The sequence below is a fragment of the Tachysurus vachellii genome, chromosome 7 (genome assembly GCF_030014155.1).
Source record: "Tachysurus vachellii isolate PV-2020 chromosome 7, HZAU_Pvac_v1, whole genome shotgun sequence".
In the NCBI taxonomy this organism is placed as follows: domain Eukaryota; kingdom Metazoa; phylum Chordata; class Actinopteri; order Siluriformes; family Bagridae; genus Tachysurus; species Tachysurus vachellii.
In genome coordinates, this window is record NC_083466.1 from 29,598,872 (window position 1) to 29,625,086 (window position 26,215).

At 39.5% G+C, this 26,215-nt stretch overlaps 1 protein-coding gene across 4 annotated transcripts in view; it reads right to left on the minus strand.

The window, feature by feature from the left end:
• Nucleotides 1–25,708, minus strand: part of LOC132849137 (uncharacterized) — a 37,978-nt gene extending 12,270 nt beyond the window's left edge. For 2 of the 4 annotated variants that reach the window (XM_060875349.1, XM_060875350.1), the window contains exons 1-9: nucleotides 25,603–25,692; nucleotides 24,928–25,246; nucleotides 22,486–22,991; nucleotides 20,128–22,405; nucleotides 19,318–19,736; nucleotides 11,772–11,807; nucleotides 11,390–11,498; nucleotides 11,004–11,256; nucleotides 105–352 (exon numbers count right to left, since the gene is read on the minus strand). In XM_060875349.1, the coding sequence (XP_060731332.1) occupies nucleotides 105–352; nucleotides 11,004–11,256; nucleotides 11,390–11,497 (609 nt within the window). In that variant the 5' untranslated portion in view covers nucleotide 11,498; nucleotides 11,772–11,807; nucleotides 19,318–19,736; ... (2 more) ...; nucleotides 24,928–25,246; nucleotides 25,603–25,692. Of the gene's footprint in view, nucleotides 1–104; nucleotides 353–11,003; nucleotides 11,257–11,389; nucleotides 11,499–11,771; nucleotides 11,808–19,317; nucleotides 19,737–20,127; nucleotides 22,406–22,485; nucleotides 22,992–24,697; nucleotides 24,772–24,927; nucleotides 25,247–25,602 lie in introns of all 4 variants that reach the window. The other 2 variants (XM_060875348.1, XM_060875347.1) reach the window with 2 other exon arrangements.
• Nucleotides 25,709–26,215: the final 507 nt, after the last annotated feature.

Sequence of the window (26,215 nt, forward strand, 5' to 3'; positions counted from 1 at the left end):
AAAATAACATGTAAAATTTTAGACAATATAAATAATATTTAACTAAGAACAAGACCTGAGAATGGCATTTTAAATCTCTATTACTGATCATTTAATTCTGTTACCTCATCTATTTCAATTTCAGCCTCCAGAGGCTGTTGCATTACGTGAGTTTGGTGATGGAGCTCATGGCCTCTCAGCCTCTGTTTCTCCTTCAGCGTCTCTCTGGCTCGTGAAAGCTTCTCAGCAGCAAGCTCACTTTCCCTTCGAATCTGTTCCTCAATTCTTTTTTCATGTTCAAGCTGGGCCTGTCTCCTCTGCTTCTCTCTTTCTCTTCGTTCCTCTTCCTCTCGTGCATCATCTTCAATTTTCCCTGGTTGACAGGAAATATTCCACATTTACCATCACTCATAAACATGTACTAAGAAAATAAAGATGTTTCTGTGTTTATATAAATGTTTTAAATTAAAGACACCCCAGACTGAGACTATTCTGGTTCATAAACTATTCTTTCAGAAGCATTACTTAAATGATGCGACACACTGTCATACATTATTTAAGTTTTGGATAGCTTTGGATTGAATCATTTATCACTGCTGACAATTATCAAAAAAGTCTTGTCAAAACTTGTCAGCCGTCCAACTATAGGTCAAAACTCCATGTTATCTCAAAGAACTTTGAATAAATATTAGCATAGCAGTTATGCTCATAAGAATAACATTACTGAGATGATCAGTCAGGACTATGCAGATACAGCACTGATTAGGGCTGTTTCATCTTGCTTGTGTTGTTTGATCACAGCACAGCTTCTGACACCATAGATCATAACATTCTCACAGATAGATTTAAAAAAGGGAACACTCTTCAACTCAGGTATTATTGGACTAATCATTATATGTATTTTTCTTCCACTGTTATACTGATGACCAACAACTATGTTTTTAATAAAGCCTTTCATGATGTTCTTGGACATAAACGTCCACTAAATTAAACTTATATAAAAATATAACAGATTACATCAGTTCTTATCAAAACCATGCATTCTTGCTTGTTTATGTTTCCTTCCATGTGGAAGAGGTAATATTTGTATTAAAGGTGGGATGCACATTGTTTGAAAGTGACATTTGAAATCACCAAAACAAACACGCCCCTAACCCAAATGGGTGTCACCCCTGTTTTGATAGCTCCGCCCCACACATACATACGTAACCCAGGCAAATATTATGGCGGAACCTGCTGGGGCAACTGGCCGAGGGTATATTTTTATCAATAAATGAACACAATAAGTAATACTATGGTAATAAAAATGTGTTTTTGTAGTACTGTGTGTTGTACCATGGAAGGTTTAGCTCCGTTTCACGTTCTCTCCAGTGCTGGAAAGCTGATCCTATATTAACTAGAGATGCACCGATCCGATATTTTGGATAGACGCCGATCCAAGCATTTTGTGTGGATCGGGTATCAGTGGTGCATGACCGATCCAAATCCGGTACCCGTGGTCATGGGTGCCGGAACCTTTATATGTGGGTGGGACAGGACCCACCCACTTTTTAAGACCAATAATATTGGACCCACCCACTTTTACTGTCTCTATTCAGCACATAGGTCTTTTTTTATTACTTTTCAGAGCGCCGCCAGTCGAATCCATTCTGCTTGAGAAATGCCCTAATAAATTAAACTCCATTCTGCATTTTACCTACAGCATTGTTCACGCTCCTGTTTCCTGAAATCCATGGCCGTCGGAACCATTATATGTGGGTGGGACAAGACACACCCACTTTTTATTTGCTTCCGACGCCGATACCCGTGGTGGTTGATTAATGAACAGCAAACATAGACTATTGCTTAAACTTATAAGAAAAATACACTTGTATATTAAATTACATTAATGAAAATAAATATAATAAATTTTATGGGAAATATGTTACACAACCGCCTGCGACAGACAGACAAGTTTAGCAGGCGCCCTTTTCATTTTCCTCAGCGTGTTAAACATGTTGCTCATTTGGGTGCAAGTTTTACTATTTAATACACTTTGCATTGTGTTCCAAGAGTTCTAATTTAAGATTCACTTTAAAATATTGCCTTTTCTACAGAAAATAATTTAATGTAATAATTGTAGTATAGATGGTTTAGATTGTTATACCACTAACTGTTAAAAGTACTGTTTGCTACTGCATTAATACTTTTTTTAAGGTTTCTTGTGTTCTCATTTTTTATCCAATAATATGGACATTTTTGTATTTCTTTGCCAGAAACAAATAAATCTTAATAACTAAGCGAGTTGTTTACATTCTTTAGTTTTAAAGGTAGAAAAGAACACAGATATCGGATCGGTATCGGCCAATACTGGCAAACGCCGGAATCGGATCGGAAGAGAAAAAGTGGTATCGGTGCATCCCTAATATTAACACGGGTCCTACTTCTTGCCTTATCGTAAGCCTTTTTTCGCTTTTCGTTTTTATCCGCCATGTCAATGTTTCAATCGCTTTCTGCTAATGTCACACATGCACACTGAAAACTCTCTCCACCTCATATTGACAAAACACACCCCTTTCTGCTCATTGGCTACCCGTTTGTTTTGTTTGTCTGCCCGACTCAGTTTTCTGAAGCATTTCTCAAACATCGTGAACCCCACCTTTAATATTAGGTAATATTTTAACTGTTGACCAAAAGGTGGTGCCATTACCCCATTACACAGACCTGTGCAAAAAAAAAAAGCTTATATTCATGGAGTAATCAAAGGCATTTGTTTGTGTCTGTGTGTGTGTTTGTGTGTGGGTGTGTGCATGTGTCCTTGTGTGCGCACGTGTGTGAGCATGTGTACTGTATGTGTGCGAGTGTGTTGTTCAGGCTTTAAAACAATCCTGCATGAAAGCCTGTATAATCACACATGCGAACACACACACTATAGTTTGCTGATATCCTCCATAGAACTCAATATGAACTCAATATCCTGATATCCTCCATAGAACTCCATAGAACTCAATATAGAACTCCTGTTTTTTTGCACAGGCCTGAGTAATGGGGTAAGAATAAAAATATTACCTCTTCCCAGCTGAGGGAACTATTAACAACCAAGAATGCTTGTTCTTTGATCTCATGGCCATGCAATGAAAAGAAATGTAGTTATAATGGCAGTCAATGGGCCGAAAATGTTAAAGGGGAGAAATAAATAAAATCTGATGCTGCACAAAAACTAATGTTGTTAGTAATCTTTGACCTATTTAAAACTTTAATAATATGTAAAAAAAAAATCCACTTTGCTTATTTTATATTAAAAATAAGTCATTTTGTCATTTACATTGTATTTTATGCAAATTTGTGACATCACTAATTAAATTAGTAATTAATATGTAAAAAAAGCATTTAACAATATTTAGTAGTTTTGATTAGAACTGAGGATGATTAACAGATTTATGCAAAAGAATGTGAAAAATATTAATCTGATATATTTTTATATAACATACAGGTTTAAAATCTTAAAAATAGAACATTATAGACCTGGTCAAAAATTTTAAATACTCTTTCCAAAGTACATGTTATATAAAGGTTTGTCCCAATAAGTCATTTCTATAGCTGAAACACGGAGAAAGAGAGAGACAAAAAATGTGCAAACTATGTCCCCTAATGGACAAAAACGTCCTAAAGTGTCCAGAAAGGTTAATAAAGTTGAGAATTTTAAACGACATACAACCCGAATTCTGGGAAATTTTAGAACATTTTAAATCTGAATAATATAAAAACTAAAAGACTTTCAAATCACACGAGACAATAGAACATAGTTTCTTCATATAACAATTGATCAAATAATACCTGAGTTGAAAAGGGTTGTTCCATTTTTATTCTATCTGTGAGAATGTTATGATCTATGGTGTCAAAAGCTGTGCTATGAACAAACAACACAAGCAGGATGAAACAACATTTATGTTATCTGTGTTCTATTGTAAATAAAATATTGGCTCATGTGATTTGAAAGTTTTTAAGTTTTCATTTTATTCAAATTTAAAAAACATCCCAATATTTCTGGAATTTCTGACAAGACAGAAGTGCTAATACTAGGATCAGAGGCCGCTATAAGTAAGCTTTCAGATTACAGAGTAATTCTGGATGGCTTATTCGCCACTGGGAACATGGACGACTACAAAGATGCATACTACAACATGCGAAGAGTGGTGAAGGAGGTGAAGCAGCACTACAGAAAGAAACTGGAGTCATAGTTCCAATGTGGTTGCTCCAGGAGCCTGCTGCAGGACTATGACTGATCACGGACTACCAAAAACGATACTCCAGAGCAGAGAATGTGAACTCTTCTCTGGCAGAGGAACTGCAGCTAAATGCACTAACTGTACTAACAATTGGTTAGAAAAACACATTCATGATCTCAGAGCACGATGTGAGTAAGGCATTCAGGAGAGTAAACACTAGGAAGGCAGCAGGACCAGACGGCATCACAGGTCGGGTCCTGAAGGCCTGCGCTGACCAGTTAGCGCCGGTGTTCTCCGAGATATTCAACCTCTCCCTATAGTAGTCTGTAATCCCCATGTGCTTTAAACAATCCATCATCTTTCCTGTGCCAAAGAAACCACAGCCCACCAGGCTTAATGACTATCCCCCTATAGCCCTGACCTCTGTCCTGATGAAGTGCTTTAAAAGACTACAGTAGTCAGAGACTTCACCACTTCTTCGCTGAATGACCACTTCTTCGCTTCTTCGCTCATCCTGGACACAATCTCTTTGAGGCGCTCCTCTCAGACACAAGTCTGCGGTCCATATAGACTAAAACTTTAGGCCACAAAAATAGTGTCTTTCCATCCGTAACCGGCCTCATCAACTATATCCCGAACACAGCGTGGTCTATTATTTGCTACATTTGGCCACTTTGCAAATCCTGCATTACTGTACAATTAATGTTGCTGTTTTTATTTCCCTTTAATTGTTTGTTTTTTGTAAATCTTTTTATAGCCTTTGTTTCTTATATTCATACTTCTCTATTATTACTATGCTCCAATACACCAAGACAAATTCCTATACATGTAAACCCTACAAATACCTGCTATAAAGCTTATTCTAATTCTGATCCATCCCTGCCTACATGATAACCAGGTTGAAGATCAAGGGAAGGCCTCAGCGGTTAAAGCGCAGGATTATTGACGAGAAGGTTGAGAACTCCCTGCACTGCAAACATTACATGCACAGTATCAAAATCAGAATCACCTTTAAGATATTATTAGATTCAACTTTCAAATTGCCAATTATCGTAGGTTTACATGTACATGTAATAGCCTTTTATGGTCTTGTTGGTGCACATTGCTTTATTGGCCGAGCCAATAAATCACTGTGATTTCACACAGAGCTTCCAACACAACTTCCACAAAGAAGTGTTCCCAAAATAGCCATGAAGCAGCCGCTCATTCCCTTCTAGGTGAACTGGGTTAAATTATATGTTAGTGTCTAATGAGGTGGACAAAAGACCATGGTGGGTCATAGATATTGTTGATAAGGCCACTTGTGGATGGAAAGCACCAGTTTCTGTGGTGTGGTGTCAAGTTTTATTCTTGTGGTTCCTGGAATTGTACATATGCTCAAGACATGCCAGATTGTAGCACAACACCTTCTCAGAGCGAACAAGCTGGTCCTGTAGCATAGCCAGAATAATTGTACTGAAAGCTGCTTTGCATGGGTTCTGCCTCATTAGGATTAGGAATACTCTCTATGGAGTATGGAGAAAGTTGTTCTTGTGGTGGTGGGTGAGGGAGTAGTTCAGATGAGCATTTGTGACAAGGCCCCATCCACTGCTCTGGTGGGGGTGGTGAAGCTGATGAGCTGGAGTTGATGGCTAGTGTTAGGACTGTCCCATTGACTTTCAAAGCAACAGTAGAACTCATTCAGGCTGTTGGCCAGAGGCAGATGAAAAACTGCTGTTGAGATCTCTCAAATTTCAGTAAGTTTTGAGATAAAATATTTCGAAAGTTAAGTCGCTATATAAATTGACGTTAGACGCTATTAACAGATTAATCAGAAAAGAAAGATCCGTTCGTTCCCCAGTTTAGCCATAATATACATAATATACCTAAAGTTGCCTTGGCCACCCCCTGGCCACCCCATGTATAAAACTCTAGTTCTGCCACTGCAAAGCAGGAGGAAGCACAACTGAAACCGCCATGGAAGCACCTACTGGAGGACCTCTCGTTATCGTAGACGACCACCCAGATGATAGTGGTGAACTCGGTGAAGTAGATAACGTTATACACCCGTGGTCATATTTGCAAGAAATGTTTCTGTACATTGGAATGAAAGATTCTTCCTACCGGATGAAGTGCCTCTTATGCCTACCGAAAATCACTGAAATTTTACTTTTTACTTTTACTTCAAATACTTAAGTACATTAAATATCAGAAAATGACTTTTGATACATCTCCCTCCCCCATCCTGACCATGTTCTACAGAGGGACCATTGAGAGCATTCTGAGCAGCTGTATCACTGTCTGCTTTGGGAACTGCACCATCTCAGATGGCAACTCCTGAATATAACTGAACTGTACTGAGTACAATACACACACACACACACACACACCTGTATGGACTGCACAATACACACTTTTCCAATATACATCTATAAAACTGTTTACATGCTGTTCTCACACACTGTTTTTGCTCTTATCACATGCTGTCTGTCACATTTCAGTTGATTACAATACATTATAATACCTCATATAACTGCTGCTACTATATTAAGTGTTCATTCTAGTATTTCTGCACATGCAGTATAGAATATACGTATGTACACTGGTCAGCTATGCTTTTGTGTATTGTCTTTTGTGTGTTGCCTTTTGTGTATTGTCTTTTGTGCATTGTCTTGTACTGTTTGTTTGTTCCCCTTACATCCACTCTGATAACTCAGGGACAGGGGAGCCATGGTTTCTGATTGCTTCCTGCAATGATGTTGGAGACAGTAACATTATCTATACACTTGATAATGTAGCCAGTAACAGATTATGTGTACTGGTCAACAGTACACCATATCTGGGATGTCATGGACAAGGTGTCGGACTATTGCTTGTAGAGTTGTGAGTTTGAATCTTAGGTCCACCAAGCTGTCACTGCTAGATCCCTGAGCAAGATCCTTAACCCCCAATTGCTCAGTTGTATAAATTGAGATGGCTAAGGGCACCTGCCAAATGTCATACCCGTTTTTTGGAAGGTTGACAAGTGAAGGGCTGGGGTTTGGTTTTGACCCACCCAAAAATGCAGGATATCTGTACTGTAAAGCATACACCGTGCTGACAGGACATAAATAAAGGGCAGTACTAATAAAAAGGCACTCGGGGGGGAAACATTAGTTAAATAAAATTATTGTGCCATGTTATGTACTGTTATGTGCTACATTTTAAAGCAGCAGCATATAAAAGGCTGACACTAATCAGCACAGATATCACATTGCCAGTTTGGAAAGATAACCATGCATGTACAATAATTCAATGTAAATATAATGACAGGAACCTGCCTAATAAATAGATTTAAGTAGGCCAGAAAATATACTGTGAAAAACCATGAAAGGAAAACAGTCACTGGGGAAAATTCAAATTCTAGTTGATGAGACGATCAACTTTTTTAGTTGATTTTTTAGGGGACTAGAGGATTTATTGCAATTATAGGTAAAATTGTCCCCACCTTATCTATGCTGGGCATCTGGGGAGGAGTCTCTGTCTGATATCTAAACCTGGGGTTCAGGGAGAACGAATGTGATTACTTACTCTGTTGTGTAAGTCTCAAACAGTGGTGGTAGGTGGGCTCTGGAATTGCCAGTCTGCTGTGAAAAAAGCTGATTTTATCTCTGCTTTAACTTCCCATTACTCCTTTGATTTTCTTGCGCTAACAGAGACCTGGATATCCCCACAGAACACTGCTACACCAGCTGCTTTATCCTCTGCCTATGCTTTCTCTCACTCACCATGAGAAACAGGCAGGGGTGGTGGTACAGGTTTATTGCTGTCAAAGAAATGGTGCTTTATACCTCTCCTCTTGTCTCATTTAACCATCTCCTCTTTTGAATTCCATGCCATTTCAGTTACCTCTCCAATCAACCTTGTTATCATTGTTGTTTACCGCCCTCCTGTTCCCTAGGTGACTTCCTGGAAGAAATGGACACACTGCTTAGTGCTTTCCCTTCTGATAGCTCCCCCCTGACAGTGCTTGGTGACTTCAACCTCCCCTCTGACAAGCTACATTCTTCTAACCTCCTGTCTCTTCTCGACTCATTCACACTCGTTCACACAATCACACTGATCATCACCTGGTATCCTTCACCATCACTCTACCCTACCTAAAACTACCTCTCACCCCCTCGCTCTTACCCGCCGCAACCTTCACTCTGTCTCCCCTTCTTCTGTAGCTTCTGGCACTCTTTCTTCCCTTCCTGATCCTGAGTCTTTTTCCTCACTACCCTTGGACTCAGCCACAGATACTTTCCTCTCATCTCTTTCCTCAACTATGGACTTCCTCTGCCCTATGTCCACTAAACCCAAGAAAACTTCTTGTTCTGCTCCTTGGCTTTCAGATGTGCTGCACAACAATCGAAGAGAGCTAAGATCATCAGAGAGAAAGTGGAAGAAATCACAACTTGATGCAGATCTTGATTCTTACCGAACACTCATGGCCAAGTTCTCCTCAGATGTGACTTCTGCCAAGACTTCCTTCTACAAGGAAAAGCTTGAAGCTTCCTCACATGACCCTCGGAAATTCCACAACATCATCTCTTCTCTGCTCAACCCCCCGGCTCCACCTTCTTCATCCTCATCAGATGATTCTACAACTCATCCAGTCTTGCAATCCTACCACCTGCCCATTGGATCCACTCCCTTCCACTATGCTCCAGACCATCTCGCAAGACCTTCTGCCCTTCATTACCACTATCGCCAATAGATCCATAGCATCTGGTCAGGTACCAACTACTTTCAAGAGAGCAAGGGTTATTCCCATCCTAAAGAAGCCTGCTCTGGATCCATCAGACATCAGTAACTACAGACCGGTATCACTTCTCTCGTTTCTTTCAAAAATTCTTGAATGCATTGTCTTTAATCAACTGTCTGTCTATCTCTCACAGAACAACCTCCAAGACCTCAACCAGTCTGGCTTTAAAGCAGCTCATTCCACAGAGACAGCCCTTCTGGATGTCTCTGAGAAACTACATGCTGCTAGATCAGCCAAACTGTCATCTGTCCTTATCCTCCTTGACCTTTCAGCAGCGTTTGATACGGTCAACCACAAGACTCTCTTAGCCACCCTCAGGAGTCTTGGGGTTTGCGGATCAGCTTGGGAATGGTTTGCTTCCTACCTGGAAGGACGCTCATATCAGGTAACATGGAGGGGAGTGACATCTGCTCCACGCAGACTCTCCACTGGCGTCCCACAAGGCTCAGTACTTGGTCCTCTTCTTTTCTCCCTGTATACTCACTCTCTTGGTGAAGTTATTTCCTCACATGGGTTCTCTTACCACTGCTATGCTGATGATACACAACTTATCTTCTCTTTCCCACCCGCAGATGCCACAGCTTCTGACCGGATCTCTGCATGTCTGGCAGAAATTTCATCATGGATGACTGCTCATCAGTTAAAGCTTAATCCTAGCAAAACTGAGCTGCTGTTCATGCAAGGTGATTCATCCCCAGGTCATGATCTTGCTATATCCTTGCACAACGATCTGATCTCCCCTTCAGCAACAGCTCGCAACCTTGGGGTAACCATGGACAATCAACTGTCCTTTTCCTCTCATGTTGCTAATGTGACTCGCTCATGTCGGTTTCTTCTTTACAACATTAGAAGGATTCGGCCATTTCTGTCCACACAGGCTGCTCAGGTACTTGTTCAGTCTCTTGTCATTTCTAGACTGGATTACTGCAATGCACTGCTGGCAGGTCTACCTATGAATGCAATCCGTCCTCTGCAAATGATCCAAAATGCAGCTGCCCGGCTTGTTTTCAACCTGCCAAAGTTCTCGCATACCACCCCGCTGCTGCGATCCCTCCACTGGCTTCCGGTAGCTGCACGCATCAGATTCAAAACACTGATGCTGGCCTACAAAGCCAAAAATGGACCAGCTCCCTTTTACCTCAAAGCCCTCATCACTCCTCGCACTGCACCCCACACCCTCCGATCTACCAGCACTGCTTGACTGGTTCCACCATCTCTCAGGGTAAGAGGCAAGTATACTACAAGACTCTTCTCTGTACTGGCACCAAGGTGGTGGAATGAACTTCCCATAGCGGTCCGGACAGCTGAGTCACTGGCTATTTTCAAGCGGCGGTTGAAGACCTACTTATTCATGAAACACTTCAACTAGCACTTCTTTCCTTATCTTTCGCATTTAAAAAAAAAAAAAAAAAAAAAAAGAAAACACACCTTTGACACTTTTTCATTGTAACTTTGAACAAATGTTTTAAACTCATGGTATCTTAAGTATGTAACTTAGTGAGCCAGCATTAATGTATTCAATGTTAGAGATTTAAGCACTTATGTACGTCGCTCTGGATAAGGGCGTCTGCCAAATGCTGTAAATGTAAATGTAAATGATTCTGCCTGGGACATGAGACAGTGAACTGACTCCTTATTTTGCACAGCTTGCTGATGCAGGTTTAATCTCCATCATTGGTTCAGAAACTTGACAATCTGGGAGAGCTCTGAAGTAAAACTGATGTAGAGCCAGCTTAAGCTGTTTTAGACTTTACAGTGATGGATGGATTCTGCTGAATGACACAATCCCTTTGGACAGAGACCTGTCCAATGCATATCAGAGAGACAGCTAAAATATTAATTAATAAATAAATGATAATACTAATTTCTTTTAAAAATTTAAATAAGACAAAATGAGCCTGAAAGCAACTGGAAAAGCTCTGATATTAATATTGAAACAGAGCGACAATGACAATATGTGACATGTGACAAAACTAGGGTGCAGTGTGGTATCTTCAGAGATCATGCTTTAAAACAATTTACAGAAATTCTTCTAAAAAAAATTGACATACCATAATTTGGGCATGTTGGTTTTTTCTTCTCATAATGTCTATTGCAGTCCAGATGTATTTGCTTGTGGTCTCCACTCTCTCGAATTGTGAAATATGAATCACCATTTGGATCAAACATGTACCACAAATCTGGATTTTTGTAGCATTCTATCTCTGAGCACTCGCCATACTTCACTTTGATGTAGTATGTGCCCAAGAAGGCGATGGGTGCAATTAAATTTACATCCTGTCTTCCATAGCCTCCAACTGTGAACTAAACATACAGGAACAGATAGGAGATGTTAAATATTCACATGCATGATAGAAACAAAAATCTTGAATGTTTTCACACAAAAAGTTTGCAATTTTATAAGAACTTAAGGAAACATATTGACTGTGTGCATTACTGTTAAATATGTGTCAGGAAATGGCCATGGCTCCTGAGTCTCCATGCAGGCGGTCCATTTGTACTGAGTTTTATTGTGAATAGTTAACTTTCCTTCCTGGTTCCCCATTCTGAAACGAAAGTGTTGACAGCAATAAATAAGAAAAAAAACAACGCAGCTGCTTTGTGCACAGGGGAATTATCATGCTGGAACAGTGTTTGGGCCTCTTACTATAAGTGAAGGGAAATTGTAATGCTTCTGCACACAAAGACATTCTTTACTATACAATAATTGTGAACATCCAACGTTGTAATAACAACGTACGTTTTGGAACAAATTACATAAGTGTGTGTGTGTCCACAACCTTTTGGCCATACAGTGTATGTACTATTTATATACTGACCTTGTTTCCTTTCTCCTACTCCTTGTGAATCTTCATCTGCCAGTAAGCAGGAAAAAAATATTAGTTATTATGAGCAGGACTTTTACTCTAGAAGCCAAAGGGTAAAACTGACCATTATTAAATGATTAATGGGCAGTGGGCATATTTAATCCATCATAAAATAAACATTTTAAAATGTTAGTTGATAAAACTCACTCAGATCACTTCAAAATGACTCAAAATAAATATCAGCCAATTGTACTGTTGAATCTTATAATAATTCCTATCCAAAGTCAACATGTCTGTCAACACAATTGTGGAATTGGGGAATTTTTTAAGAATTTTCCTTTCAGAATCATTACATTGATTACATCATTAAATGAATATAATTCAGCCAGTGGGCAACATTTAGTCTATTATAAAATTCACTTTGTTGATTAAACTGACTTCTCTATTCTTAAAATAAATATCCATAAAGCATTTTATGGATTAAAATAAATTAGTTGAATTGTATATTATGCCCTGCCCTGTATACAGTATATGTACATGTTTAATTGTATCTACAGTAGGTCATTGTGAAGGGAAGTGAGATGGTTTTATTAACTAACATTTTGAAACATCTATTTTATAATGGATTAAAATGTACCTCCAGGTGCAGTTATACAGCCAGATATGGTGATTTAATTATGAGGAATTATTAAAACATTCCAGAGTAAATTTGACTGATCTTTATTGTGAGCATAGAGTAGATCATTACAAAGTGATCTGAGAGAGTTTTATCTACTAACATTTTTAATTTCTATTTTATAATTTATTAAAATGTGCTTCCTGGCACAATAATATTGCCAGATATGGTGACTGAAGAGGGATTATAAAACATTCCACAGTAAAACTGGTTGAACTTTATTTTCTCTCTACATGAGGTCCTGCTAAAAGGATGTGAAATGAGGATTGTAGATTTTTTAATAGAACGGCATCGGTACCGAATATAAAGGCATCGGTACATTATATACACAGATCAGTAATCAAAGTGTAACTGATGTTATTGCGATATTGTGTTCTGATAAAGGAGAAAGAAACAAAAATGAAACACAAAAACAAAATGCATTTGCATTAGGGAAGGGAAAACATAATTTTGTATACATCCTGACATCGGACCTTAAAAGGACATACAGCCTTAGAACAGGTATACATTAACATTCCAGGATCGGTAATCAAAGTATAACTGATGTTAATCCAGTGTTGTGTTCTGATACCTAAATAAAATACACCCTTTTCAGGAAAGTAAGGCGCAAGTCATTTTAAGTCAGGCCTTTTAAGAAGCACATTACAGTAGGGTTATGAGAGTAAGAATCTTAGAGTATCTTATCTACTTGTTTTATTAGTAAAAGGAATGTCCCATTGTGTTGTGTGTGTGTGTGTGCGTGTGTATGCGTTTGCAGGGGAGTGCGCGTGTGTGTGTGTGTGTGTGTGTGTGTGTGTGTGTATGTGTGCGTGCGTGTGTGTGTGTCTGGTTGAGGTCCCTATGAGTTCAATCAGAGAAACAGCGTGGTCTTATCTGGTCTTTGTGTAGGATCCCAGACCTCCAGGTGTGTGTGACCTGACCTCCAGCCAGGTGTGTGTGACACTGTGGAAAGTGGCCCTCAATAAAACTGTAAAACTGGGTTGCTCATTGGTTGGTTGAGGAGTAGATGCCGAAGTTTAGGGTGCCTAGGATATGAAATCTAAATGACTTGTACCAGACACTACAAAATTTTATAATAACATTTGATCACAATTAATACATTTTTTAATAAACTGTGTGCATTACTGCAAACATGACTTATACATAGAATTCAGGTTCCTAAAATCAATGCAGATGGTCCATTTGTACGGAGTTATATTTTCGACAGTAATGTCTCCTTGTAATCTTGCAGGGCTTGCTCCCATTCTAAAATGAAAGTGTTCACAGCAGTAAGAAATAAGAAATAATACAGTGGGAAATAAACCTACACCAGGTTACATATGTAACCCGGTTCCCAGAGAAGGGAATGAGACACTACGTCAGAGCTGATGCAATGGGAATGCTTCTTTGCGGAAGTGGTGTCTGAAGCTCTGTTTGCACACATGGCAATTTAATGGCTTGGGAAGGACACGTGATGAAGTGATTACGCAACAACGAGTCCATATAAGGGCATTACTCCAGCTTCTATTTGTCTGAAGGAAGCATGAGTGGACGTCCTGGGCATGGAGCAAGTGCTACACAGAAATCTGTGTCAGTATGCCATCACATGATTACAAGCATCTCCTCATGCATCTCCACATCTCCTCATGCGACTGGTCCAGGGTGACCTGCAGGAGGTACCTGTATAACCTACTAAATTTGATCTCTCACAGGATCCTTGCCTGCCTATACTGCACTGATCCACATGTACACAGCTCACCCTCACGTTACACCCTCACAGCCCCCAATGTCTCACCTTGAACCAGGATTTGGTGGATTGGATTGAGACCTGCTTGCAGCCTGAATCTACCCTAGCATGATGAGTACCCCCCTTGCACACTTAATGGAATTTGATTCCTTCCTGCCTGATCAGGAGTTAGAGGGAGAGAGAAAAAGGGTCTCTCTGTCTCCTGATACACTGCTAAGTGGTCCTGAGCCAGCCAAACAGCCTGATCAATAACGTTGGGCAAGGACACTGGACCCGCTTGAGGTTGGCATGTTTCAGCATGTTCGCCACATTTACATTTACAGCATTTGGCAGACGCCCTTATCCAGAGCGACGTACATAAGTGCTTAAATCTCTAACATTGGATACATTAATGCTATGCTGGCTCACTAAGTTACATACTTAAGATACCATGAGTTTAAAACATTTGTTCAAAGTTACAATGAAAAAGTGTCAAAGGGTTTTTTTTTTTTTAATGCAAAGATAAGGAAAGAAGTGCTAGTTGAAGTGTTTCCTGAAGAAGTAGGTCTTCAACCGCCGCTTGAGAATAGCCAGTGACTAAGCTGTCCGGACGTCTGTGGGAAGTTCATTCCACCACCTTGGTGCCAGTACAGAGAAGAGTCTTGTAGTATACTTGCCTCTTACCCTGAGAGATGGTGGAACCAGTCGAGCAGTGCTGGTAGATCGGAGGGTGTGGGGTGCAGTGCGAGGAGTGATGAGGGCTTTGAGGTAAGAGGGAGCTGGTCCATTTTTGGCTTTGTAGGCCAGCATCAGTGTTTTGAATCTGATGCGTGCACCTACCGGAAGCCAGTGGAGGGATCGCAGCAGCGGGGTGGTATGCGAGAACTTTGGCAGGTTGAAAACAAGCCGGGCAGCTGCATTTTGGTTCATTTGCAGAGGACGGATTGCATTCATAGGTAGACCTGCCAGCAGTGTGTTACAGTAATCCAGTCTAGAAATGACAAGAGACTGAACAAGTACCTGAGTACCCTGTGTGGACAGAAATGGCCGAATCCTTCTAATGTTGTAGAGAAGAAACCGACATGAGCGAGTCACATTAGCAACATGAAAGGAAAAGGACAGTTGATTGTCCATGGTTACCCCAAGGTTGCGAGCTGTGGCTGAAGGGGAGATCAGATCGTTGTGCAAGGATATAGCAAGGTCATGACCTGGGGATGAGTCACCTGGGATGAACAGCAGTTCAGTTTTGCTAGGATTGAGCTTTAACTGATGAGCAGTCATCCATGATGAAATTTCTGCCAGACATGCTGAGATCCAGTCAGAAGCTGTGGCATCTGAGGGTGGGAAAGAGAAGATAAGTTGTGTATCATCAGCATACAGTAGCAGTGGTAAGAGAACCCATGTGAGGAAATAACTTCACCAAGAGAGTGAGTATACAGGGAGAAAAGAGGAGGACCAAGTACTGAGCCCTGTGGGACGCCAGTAGAGAGTCTGCGTGGAGCAGATGTCACTCCCTTCCATGTTACCTGATATGAGCGACCTTACAGGTAGGAAGCAAACCATTCCCAAGCTGATCCACAAATCCCAAGACTCCTGAGGGTGGATAAGAAAGTCTCGTGGTTGACCGTATCAAATGCTGCTGAAAGGTCAAGGAGGATAAGGACAGATGACAGTTTGGCTGATCTTGCAGCATGTAGTTTTTCAGAGACATCCAAAAGGGCTGTCTCTGTGGAATGAGCTGCTTTAAAGCCAGACTCGTTGAGGTCTTGGAGGTTCTTCTGTGAGAGATAGACAGACAGTTGATTATAGACAATGTGTTTGAGAATTTTTGAAAGAAATGAGAGAAGTGATACCGGTCTGTAGTTACTGATGTCTGATGGATCCAGAGCGGGTTTCTTTAGGATGGGAATAACCCTTGCTCTCTTGAAAGTAGTTGGTACCTGACCAGATGCTATGGATCTATTGACGATAGTGGAAATGAAGGGCAGAAGGTCTTGCGAGATGGTCTGGAGCATAGTGGAAGGGAGTGGATCCAATGGGCAGGTGGTAGGATTGCAAGACTGGATGAGTTGTAAAATCTCTTCTGCTGCTACAGTTGAGAAATGCGACAACAAAGGTGTAGGGGAATCCATACTCTGAGATATAAGTGCAGTCGGGGCTGAAGTGAAGGTCCGGCAGATTTCCTCAATCTTCTCCTGGTAGAAAGAAGCAAAGTCTTCTGCAGTCAGGGAGGATGAAGAAGGTGGAGCCGGGGGGTTGAGCAGAGAAGAGATGATGTTGTGGAATTTCCGAGGGTCATGTGAGGAAGCTTCAAGTTTTTCTTTGTAGAAGGAAGTCTTGGCAGAGGTCACATCTGAGGGGAACCTGGCAAGAAGTGTTCGGTAAGGATCTGCATCAAGTTGTGATTTCTTCCACTTTCTCTCTGATGATCTTAGCTCTCTTCGATTGTTGTGCAGCACATCTGAAAGCCAAGGAGCAGAACAAGAAGTTTTCTTGGGTTTAGTGAACATAGGGCAGAGGAAGTCCATAGTTGAGGAAAGAGAAGAGAGGAAAGTATCTGTGGCTGAGTCCAAGGGTAGTGAGGAAAAAGACTCAGGATCAGGAAGGGAAGAAAGAGTGCCAGAAGCTACAGAAGAAGGGGAGACAGAGTGAAGGTTGCGGCGGGTAAGAGCAAGGGGGTGAGAGGTAGTTTTAGTTATGGTAGGGAGAGTGATGGTGAATGATACCAGGTGATGATCAGAGACGTGTAGTGGGGTAGCAGTCACGTCTGAAGCTGGAGAAGGACGGGTGAAAACCAGGTCCAGGACATTGCCTCCTTTGTGTGTGGGGATGTAGCTGTTGAGTGTAAGTGTGAATGAGTCGAGAAGAGACAGGAGGGAAGAAGAATGTAGAATGTCAGAGGGGAGGTTGAAGTCACCAAGCACCGTCAGAGGGGCGCTATCGGAAGGGAAAACACTAAGCAGTGTGTCCATTTCTTCCAGGAAGTCACCTAGGGGACCAGGAGGGCGGTAAACAACAATGATAACAAGGTTTATTGGAGAGGTAACTGAAATGGCATGGAATTCAAAAGAGGAGATGGTTAAATGTGACAAGAGGAGAGGTGTAAAGCACCATTTCTTTCGCAGCAATACACCTGTACCACCACCCCTGCCCGTTTCTATAATGCCCCTGCCAGAACTGCCACAGTTCTGCGCTGCATTATATTGCAGTATATTTAGAATGTAGACCAATCTAGCCAGTGGGGTTGCAATCTAATGACATCTGCTGGTCACAAGCCTGGATAAATAGAGAGGTTGCATCAGGAAGGGCATCTGGAATAAAACATGCCAAACAGAGAGAGAAGAGAAAAGACAGGAGTAGGGAAACAGAGGTGATAGGCAGGTGATGGGCAGGTTTGGTGTTAAGGAAAGGAACCTAGAAGGACAGATGGTGGTGGACTTTGCTAAGCATATAGAAATGGCAGTAGTTAACACTTATTTCCAGAAGAGAGATGAACAGGAGGGTGATAGGTGTATGAGGGGGCTGGGTGTGTCATCTTGAAGGAGAAATGAAGATAAGGAAACATGGTGGTGGAACAAGGAAATACAGGACAGCATTCAGAGGAAGGGGCTGGCTAAAAAGAAGTTGGATGTAGAAATGACAGAAGAAAATAAACATGATTACAAGGAATTGCAGGGCAGAGTGATGATGGACATGACAAAGATGCATACAGTACGATGAGTTGTATGCCAGGTTAGACATGAAGGAAGGTGGGAAGGAATTGTACAGATGAGCGAGACAGAGAGACAGAGATGGGAAGGATGTACAACAGATAAGGGTGATTAATGATAGAGATGGAAAGGTGCTAACAGGCGTAGAGAGTGTGCAGAGAGATGGAAGAAGTATTTTTAAGAGCTGATGAATGAGGAAAATAGAGGTGGATAGAGCAGGAAATAGCAAAGATTATAAATGATGAGGTGAGGAAGGAGGCAAATCGAAAAAGATTCTATCTAGATTGTTTAGAGAAGTGTTTTAATGCAGATCTTTAATAACAAATAAAAAGTTGATGAGAGACACAATGAAACTATGGGAAAGAGTACTGGAAGCTAGGCTAAGAAAGGAAGTGGATATTTCTTCTCAGTCACCTCAGCTTGCTCAGTGGGGATAAATACAATCACGTTTAAATATAAAGTCTAATATTTTTTTTTGCATTATATTAATCTTTGTATTAAATTTAATTCATTATTTATTATTCATTATTACTGCTTTGAGACAATATCCATTGTTAAAAGCGCTATATACAATTACATTTTAATTGAACTGAATCATGCTGAGAAAGAGCACTACTGATGAAACTACTACTCTGAGAATGTTAATGGAGAAGTACAGAGATGGTCAGAAGGAGCTGCACTGTGTCCTTGTAGATTTAGAGAAAGTGTATGACAGGGTGCTGGGAGTGGAGCCAGTGAAATGCTGTGTTTTTGTGCTAACTAATCTCATACATGAACTAAATACATGAACTTCTCTGCCACTCCTGACATCCACATACAATACCATAGCTCTTGGCACCCTGTTACATGCTTTCTCTAAATCCAGAAAGACGCAATGCGGCTCCTTCTCTGCATCAATAGTGCTCTTTCTGGGCATGAAGCCATATTAAGCCTGCTAAAAAGTGAGCGGTTGTCACGAGATTCAGAGATTCGCAATCTTTATATTGTTACTTCAATGGTTCAAGCATGTCAACGGAATAAGGGCATCCATGGCCTCGTATTCAATTTATTTTCTAACTCTAAGGATTGAAAAATAAACTGAAAAATAAACTGAAAAATAAACAAACTGCATAAACACATTTGTGTCACAAGAAGTCTTGCTGAAATGCTTATATGTATTTTTATTCTGTAAACATAAACTTTACAGAGGGGACATGGTTTACAGATCTCACTGTAGTCTGGGATTCAGGATTTTCCCTTCATTCTTCAGAGTCAAAGTAACTAGAAACTCTAATTGATTTGTCTTCTCATTGGATTATTTATTACTCTCACTACGTAACTTTGAACGTTATTACTTGTATTGTATATGAGTAAATAATATGAGTAGTTGTACTTTTGTATTTTGGCTACTCCACCCACCTCTGCAGCTAACACCAACACTGTCTTTTCCTTTTGATTTAAATGTTAAAATAAAGCGCCAGTACTTACATTTTCAGAAGTGTGGAGGTTTCTGGAGAAATGTCCTAAAGTGTAAAACGTCTTGATTTTACTTTCATGGTGATCATCCTGCGTCTACTGGTAATGTCCACACAGTACGCGCTCATGTTGCAGTTTTATAGCCCATTTGTTATCTGTAGAAAATGCTGATTCATCCCCCACCCCTTCAGGAAACCTATCGTGCTGGGTTTAGTTTCAATTACTTAATTAATTAAAAAGTGCTTCCAAAGGAAAAACATCCTTAAAAAAAATCAGTAAAAGTAAATACATACTGTAAGCAAGAATTGTGTTTGTCCAGCACATCCTACAGACACTCGATCAGATTGAAATCTGGGGAGTTTGGAGTCAACACCATGAACTCTTTGTTCCCTTTATTCCTCATTATTCAAGGTTCTTTATTTTCAATGCCACTACATGTGCAGACAAACAGATGAATCAAAATATTGTTTTCTTTTCTATCTTATCAAGTGTTTACATTGGCAATGCAATATAGAGAGTTTGTATAATACATATGAGCAGTTAGAAATATAGAAACAGATTGTATGGATGTAACAGCAGTATACTTCTAATAAATAGACATAAAATAACCAAAGAACATATCTCGTAAATCTGAATGAATAAACATTCAAATATATAAAGCGCTATCTGTTGATGCATGGAGCTAAAAATTACATTTTTAGTATATATTAAATGATTAAAAATGACATAACTAATGATATGTCTTAACAGACAGATGTGAGTGGATCAGATTTTTGCTGTTTTGAGTTTCACAAAAAAATCGCTACACACAGCAAAAGTTACCTCTTACGTAGTTGCCTCTGAAGTTCCTGGAATCATGTACGTTTTTAACCCTGCTTTTGATTCATTTTATTTATTTTCACAGTTTTACACTAACCTGAATCTTCTTTCCTGCAGTTTGACCACAAAGAGGGGTTATCGCATATGTGCAGACCCTGAGGTTGACTGGGTGCAGCAGATCATCAAAATTAAAAACCCAGCCGAGACTCAGAAGACAAATTAAAGCGTCTCTCCATGACATTAGCTTTACTTTGCAGAATGCTTCATTTTACCTACACAGTACTTAAAGCAATCTGATATTGTGTGTAACAAGACTAAGCTTTTTCTTCAGTCTGTTTTATCCTCTGCACAAATAAGCATACCTGCAAACTAGTCGCTTTTTGGTGAAATTCGCCGTTTTTAATCAAAATATGTCATTTGTGTGAATCGTGTAGATCCGAAGAGTTTTTAGTTTGGGGGAGCCTTCTTTCAGCTGCGTCCGAAACCGCTTACTTCCATCCAATAATTAGGCGAAGTAGTGCTTAGGCGGCGGTTTTGGACGCAGTGTAGTATACCATCTATCAAGCTGATGCCTCGCGTCTCTACTTCTAATGACTTTTTATGGCGGATGGCAAACCAACTTTTGGTGCATTCACCGCCACCAACTGGACTGGAGTGTGAAGCACTAGTAAGCAGATGATGCCTCACGTCTCAATCATCCTTTTTTTTTTGACCAATCAGCATTCAGAAGCAAGATAAGGCAATCACCTATTTTGTCCCTCACTTCAAGCCGCAGAGGACGAACAAAAAGCAATAAAGAGACACATTGCTAAACAACGAAAACGGGCACTTGAAAGGCTTGTGGCGGCCAAAAAACAAAAGAAATAGCATTTGAGTTCACCAATTTATTAAGGTTCCAAGGCACTCAAATTGTACAGAGAAAAATTATTTCCAAGAAATTTTGGTAAAAATAGGATTAATAAAAGTGCTTTTTTCACTTGACGCAAATGTATTTTCCCTTTATGTTCTTGTCAGAGTGCTTCATTTTAAGTTCTCAATTTTTCTTCCGGGGGGGTGTGTGTGTATTTCGAACCATGTCACCTTTTTCACCTCTTGTGAGTTTGCAGGTATGAATAAAGCACACATTTATAACTCATTATTATCATCTTTTTTTTGTATTTATGAGGTTTACAGAAACACGGTTCACACTGAATCATAATCAGGTGCTTCAGCTGGTGGAAGGTGTGTTAAGATGTGCAATACCATCATTATCACATAGAGAGAAATATTTAAGGCAGAGTTAAAGAATAAATCAGGTGTATTTACTGAGAATACTGTAAGGGGAAATCACACACCAGGGATATATAGGTCCAAGATATAATGAGGTAAATATACACACACAGAGGCAGATTTCTAGTGTTTGTTAGTGTTTCTGAAATCCATAATGTTGGAATTCCTAGGATCCATTATTGATGATAAGCTGTGTTTTGACTCAAATACCAGTTTGCTTTGCAAGAGGCTAGCAATGCCTGTATTCCTTGAGGAATCTGGTAAAGTTTAATGTGGATAAGATCCTGTTGACCCTTTTTTACAGGTCTTTTGTTGAGTCAGTTGTTACCTTCTCCTTAATCTGCTGGTATGGATCCATTACTGTAAAATAAAAAGACTCCCTTTCAAGGTTAATTAAGGTGAGCAGCAGCATCACAGGTTCTATGCAGAAAGGTCTGGAAGAACTTTATCAGAAGCATATGTTAAGAAGGGTTGAATCTATCCTGTCAGATAATTTATATCCCTTATAATGTTGCCATCTGCAGCCATTCTGCTTTTCAATTCTATAAAGAACCATAGATAATTTCACTATTTATTGATTGTTTATTGTTTTTATTATTTTAACTATGCCTGCATGGTAGGCAATTTTTGTATTGGTATTGTGTGAGTGATTGTGTGTGATTTGTTATACTATCTGTTGCACAACGAATTGCCCCATTGGGGGACAAATAAAGAATTTGAACTTTGAACTTCAAACAAAAAACACACTAAATGTTCTTTTTTTTGTCATTTGCCCTCAAGTTTAAACCTCTCTTGCCCCATGTGTGAGTTACTGAAGGTAAACATTTCCAATTGTTCTTGTGAACTCTGTGTGTGTGTTACTCTTTCCCCAGTACATATTCTCAGGAGTGAACAGTTAGTTTGTAAAGGTGTCTGAATGTGTGAGTAGAAGTAAATAAATCCATCAATCCTGTGAAGAACAGTGCAGGACACATGAAACCTGCTGTCTGAGACTCAGAGGCAGTGTGACCAGCTAAAGAATGGAAGAAAGAAAAAACGTGAGGCATTAAGCAGCTCCTTTTACAATATGAAGGGTCTGTATGATGACTTTACCTGTTTATGCTGCATGCTGAGACTCATTTCACTAAAATGAACATCGTATTTTCAAGATATTCATAGAAGTGGACCATTGAACATTTGAAAGCGATTGAGTTTGAAAAACTTTTCAATGTGTGTTTTAGGAGTACAAGCAAGAGCAAGAGGCTCACAGCATCCACCAGGCTGAGATCAACGAGTCCATCACTCACCTGGAAGAGGAGAACATTGAGATGAAGAGGACTCTGATTGACCAGGAGGAGTTAATGAAGGTAAACATTGCTTTTCACTAAACTATGACTGTTATACCTGCTTATTTCCTCACATTTTAAAGACATTGTCTTTTTCAGACTTTAAAATATTCTCCTGAGTAATGAGTCAGTAATTAAAAGTGTCTGAATGTGTGTGAAGTAAATAAAGTCACTGATCTTTAACTGTTGTTCTCTCAGGTCACTCTGGCTGAACATGAGGAGCAACATCAGAAGGACGTGGAGACCATCACTCAGCTGGAGGAGATTTCTTACCTGACAGAAAGAGTGGAGACACAGAGATACAGTAGAGACACTGAGGAACATAATCTTTCAGTTTAGCAAAAAGCATAACGACCTAACGAATGTAAGTGAGGAAAAAACTTAATGCATTAAGCAGCTCCTTTATCAAGACCATGAGGACTTTAATTCTGTTTAAACATTCATCCCTCAGATTAAACCTCTTGTGCTCTGTGTGTTTTAGGACCAACAAGCTCACAGCATCATCCAGTTTGAGATCAATGAGAAGAAGATGATCATCAGTCAGCTGGAGGAGCAAAACAGTGAAATGAAGAAGACTCTGATACACAAGGAGGAGTTACACAAGGTAAACATTTCTTCTCAGGAATCTGTGTGTGTTTAGGGACATTTTGTCCTTTTTTCCCCCTAATACATTTAGACTATTGTTGTGGAGGTTTTTGAGAAAATACAGTATCACATTGGTAGGCACGGGCAAGAGTAAAGAGGTTAGGTGTGCTGCTGAGCAACAGGACCCAACACTCCTCATGTAGCATGAGTGAGGAAGTGGACCATTGAATGATTACATCAAGATTTTACATGCATGATTCAAACAAGTAAATATGTTAGGGGAAATCATCATAAATTATTGGCTTAGATGCCCAACACCTGCTCACCTCCTGATCAGGCTAATCTTATCCATACTAAGGTTTGCTAGAAGCTGTTTATGAGCCTAAGTCTCAAGTTTAAGTTCAATTTATTGGTATAGGGCATTTAACAATTCCAATTGTGTTGAAGCAGCTTAACAGAAGTATGGAAAAGTATGGGAAAATAATATAATATAAAATATAAAATAATAAGAAAAAGTAAGGGTAAAAATGAAAAAAAAAATTAATATATACAATTAAAGTTTAAAATTAATTTAAAAATATTAACTTGAAATTTAAAATACTATATATTTATCCCTATCCCTAATGAGCAAGCCAAAGGCGAAGGCAGCAAGGAAAAACTCCGAGATGATATGAGGATTAAACCTTGAGAGGAACCAGGCTCAGAAGTGAACCTCATCCTCAGTTGGGTGACACTCTACAGTAAATAATGTCCTTTCTACAACAGTTTATACAATGCAAATAAGAGATCCTGAGGAACTAATGGGTTATCATAAACTCTGTGTTCAGCACAGGCCTGGTTGCTTGATATAGACCAGACCATACAGCTGACTCGTATGGTCTGACCAAGCTGACCAATTCTCACCAACTCGTCTCCAGTTACCCCTCTCCCTGACATATTTTATGAAAACAATCACTGGTAATAACAATTTCTAGTCACATACAACTATCAGACACAAGCACAGAAGGTCAGATCCTTAGAAACAGCTCCTCAGTAAAAACATTTTCCCTTGGACAATACACAAAATTTTACAAATCATTAATCAGTAACAAAGAACTAAGCTCTAAAAAGTCTACATAACAGTATAGTTAATCAATCAATTAATCCATCAATCTATCAATCAATCATGAGTATATTCATAAAGTTAGGCTTGATCACGTACAATCTCATATCATTGCATCATTTCCCCTTGTTGGGTATCCATGAATGCTTAAATTTCCATGATCTTCAGTAGACAATATGCTGTTTGTGTTGGGGACAAGACCCGTACATACAGTATAAAATGCAGGTAAAGGCAAAGCATTGATGTAGTTGTAACTTCTTTGCAAGTCACAGTCTTTAGTGTCTGTATTCACCTTTGTCTGATTCTGGATCATTCTGAGTAACTCTGAGAAATAGTCATCGTCAAATGTAAACACAGATGTTTCTCCTTAGTCAAAACACAAATGTTTCTCCTTAGAAATCCATTTGCTGTCATTATCATCAGTTTCACAAGTTGTTTGGTCGTTAGATTAGACATTATGATGTAATGAACGCATTTGTATATGCAAGGGTCAAACAAACATAAGATTAATACCACACTCACTGGAATTATCATTGATAGATAGGGAGTCCACTGTCCAAACAGTGTATACCAGAGTTCCCAACTATAATCTCAGTGTTTGTCTCCTCTCATTTGGTCTGCTACGTTGTGCATATCATGCCGTGCCTCAGAGATCCGTGGTCGTCATCATTAGAAGGAATAAAGGTACAAAACTGATCTCCTATTGTACTGTTCTCCTTGCATCTACCAATGCAATTTAACAGCCAGCCAAACTCCATCCATAAAGTACAGACGAGTCAGGATTCATCTTAGTCTTTGACATTTAATAAGATGCCAGGTACATTATGAATTAATAGTAAAACTGCAACAATAAAATAAACAACAATCAGAAAAATTAACTAATGACTAATTAGCATTCATGTAAGTATATCTGAAAATAACCCAAATTAAATCGTCATCAAAATTGTCATCAATTTTCTTAAATGAGATTATCAGATGACCAAGAAATTGACAACAAATACAAATATTGACTCATACAGAAGTTATCTTATCAAAGGAGATTAAGATTAGCACATTGAATGCTGACAAACAAAGGCTAGGCTAATAGCTAAAGGCTGTCATCACAAAAACTCCATTAAATCAAAGCTCTGAATAAACTAATCACAAACATATGAAAATATGTATCATTAAGTATTATGTAAAGAAGAATTAACTTACAGATGATGCTTTTACAAATGCAAAACAAAGGATGGCATCTGAAGATTAAGGAGCTGACTACATGCGAAACGTGACCACTTATTTTATCTGGAGAACTGCAACTAGGGGGCACCAAAACTACATAACTATACATACAATACAAGTGACATAAACTTGGAGCAAAACACATATCATGACACATACACCTTCCTCCTTAGCTAATAGAATTTCTAAGGCTATTCTGTTACGTGCTGTAGTCAATCTAAATACTGCAATTTCTTGTTTGATACCTTCGGCTGCCTGGTTAGTGGTATTTAATATAAGTGATTTAATATAAGGGAACACTCTGTCTGTGGCAGGTCCGGTCATTTGAATATGGATAATATAATTGAAGTCATCTACGACTGGTGATATTTCCTAATGGTTTGTTCCCTGTTCCTACAAAGTAGTGTGTGTAATTTTATTTAGAAGGATGGTGTGCAACAAATGTGTTAACTTGTGTTTGATTTATCTTGAGTGTTCGTCTCAACGCGGACTGCTGCACTTTAGGCAGTGCCTCCTTCACCTGCTTATGGATCTGAGACCACTAGAGGACAGGTTTGCGCATTAACACAGGATTTCTTGTTCACATTGG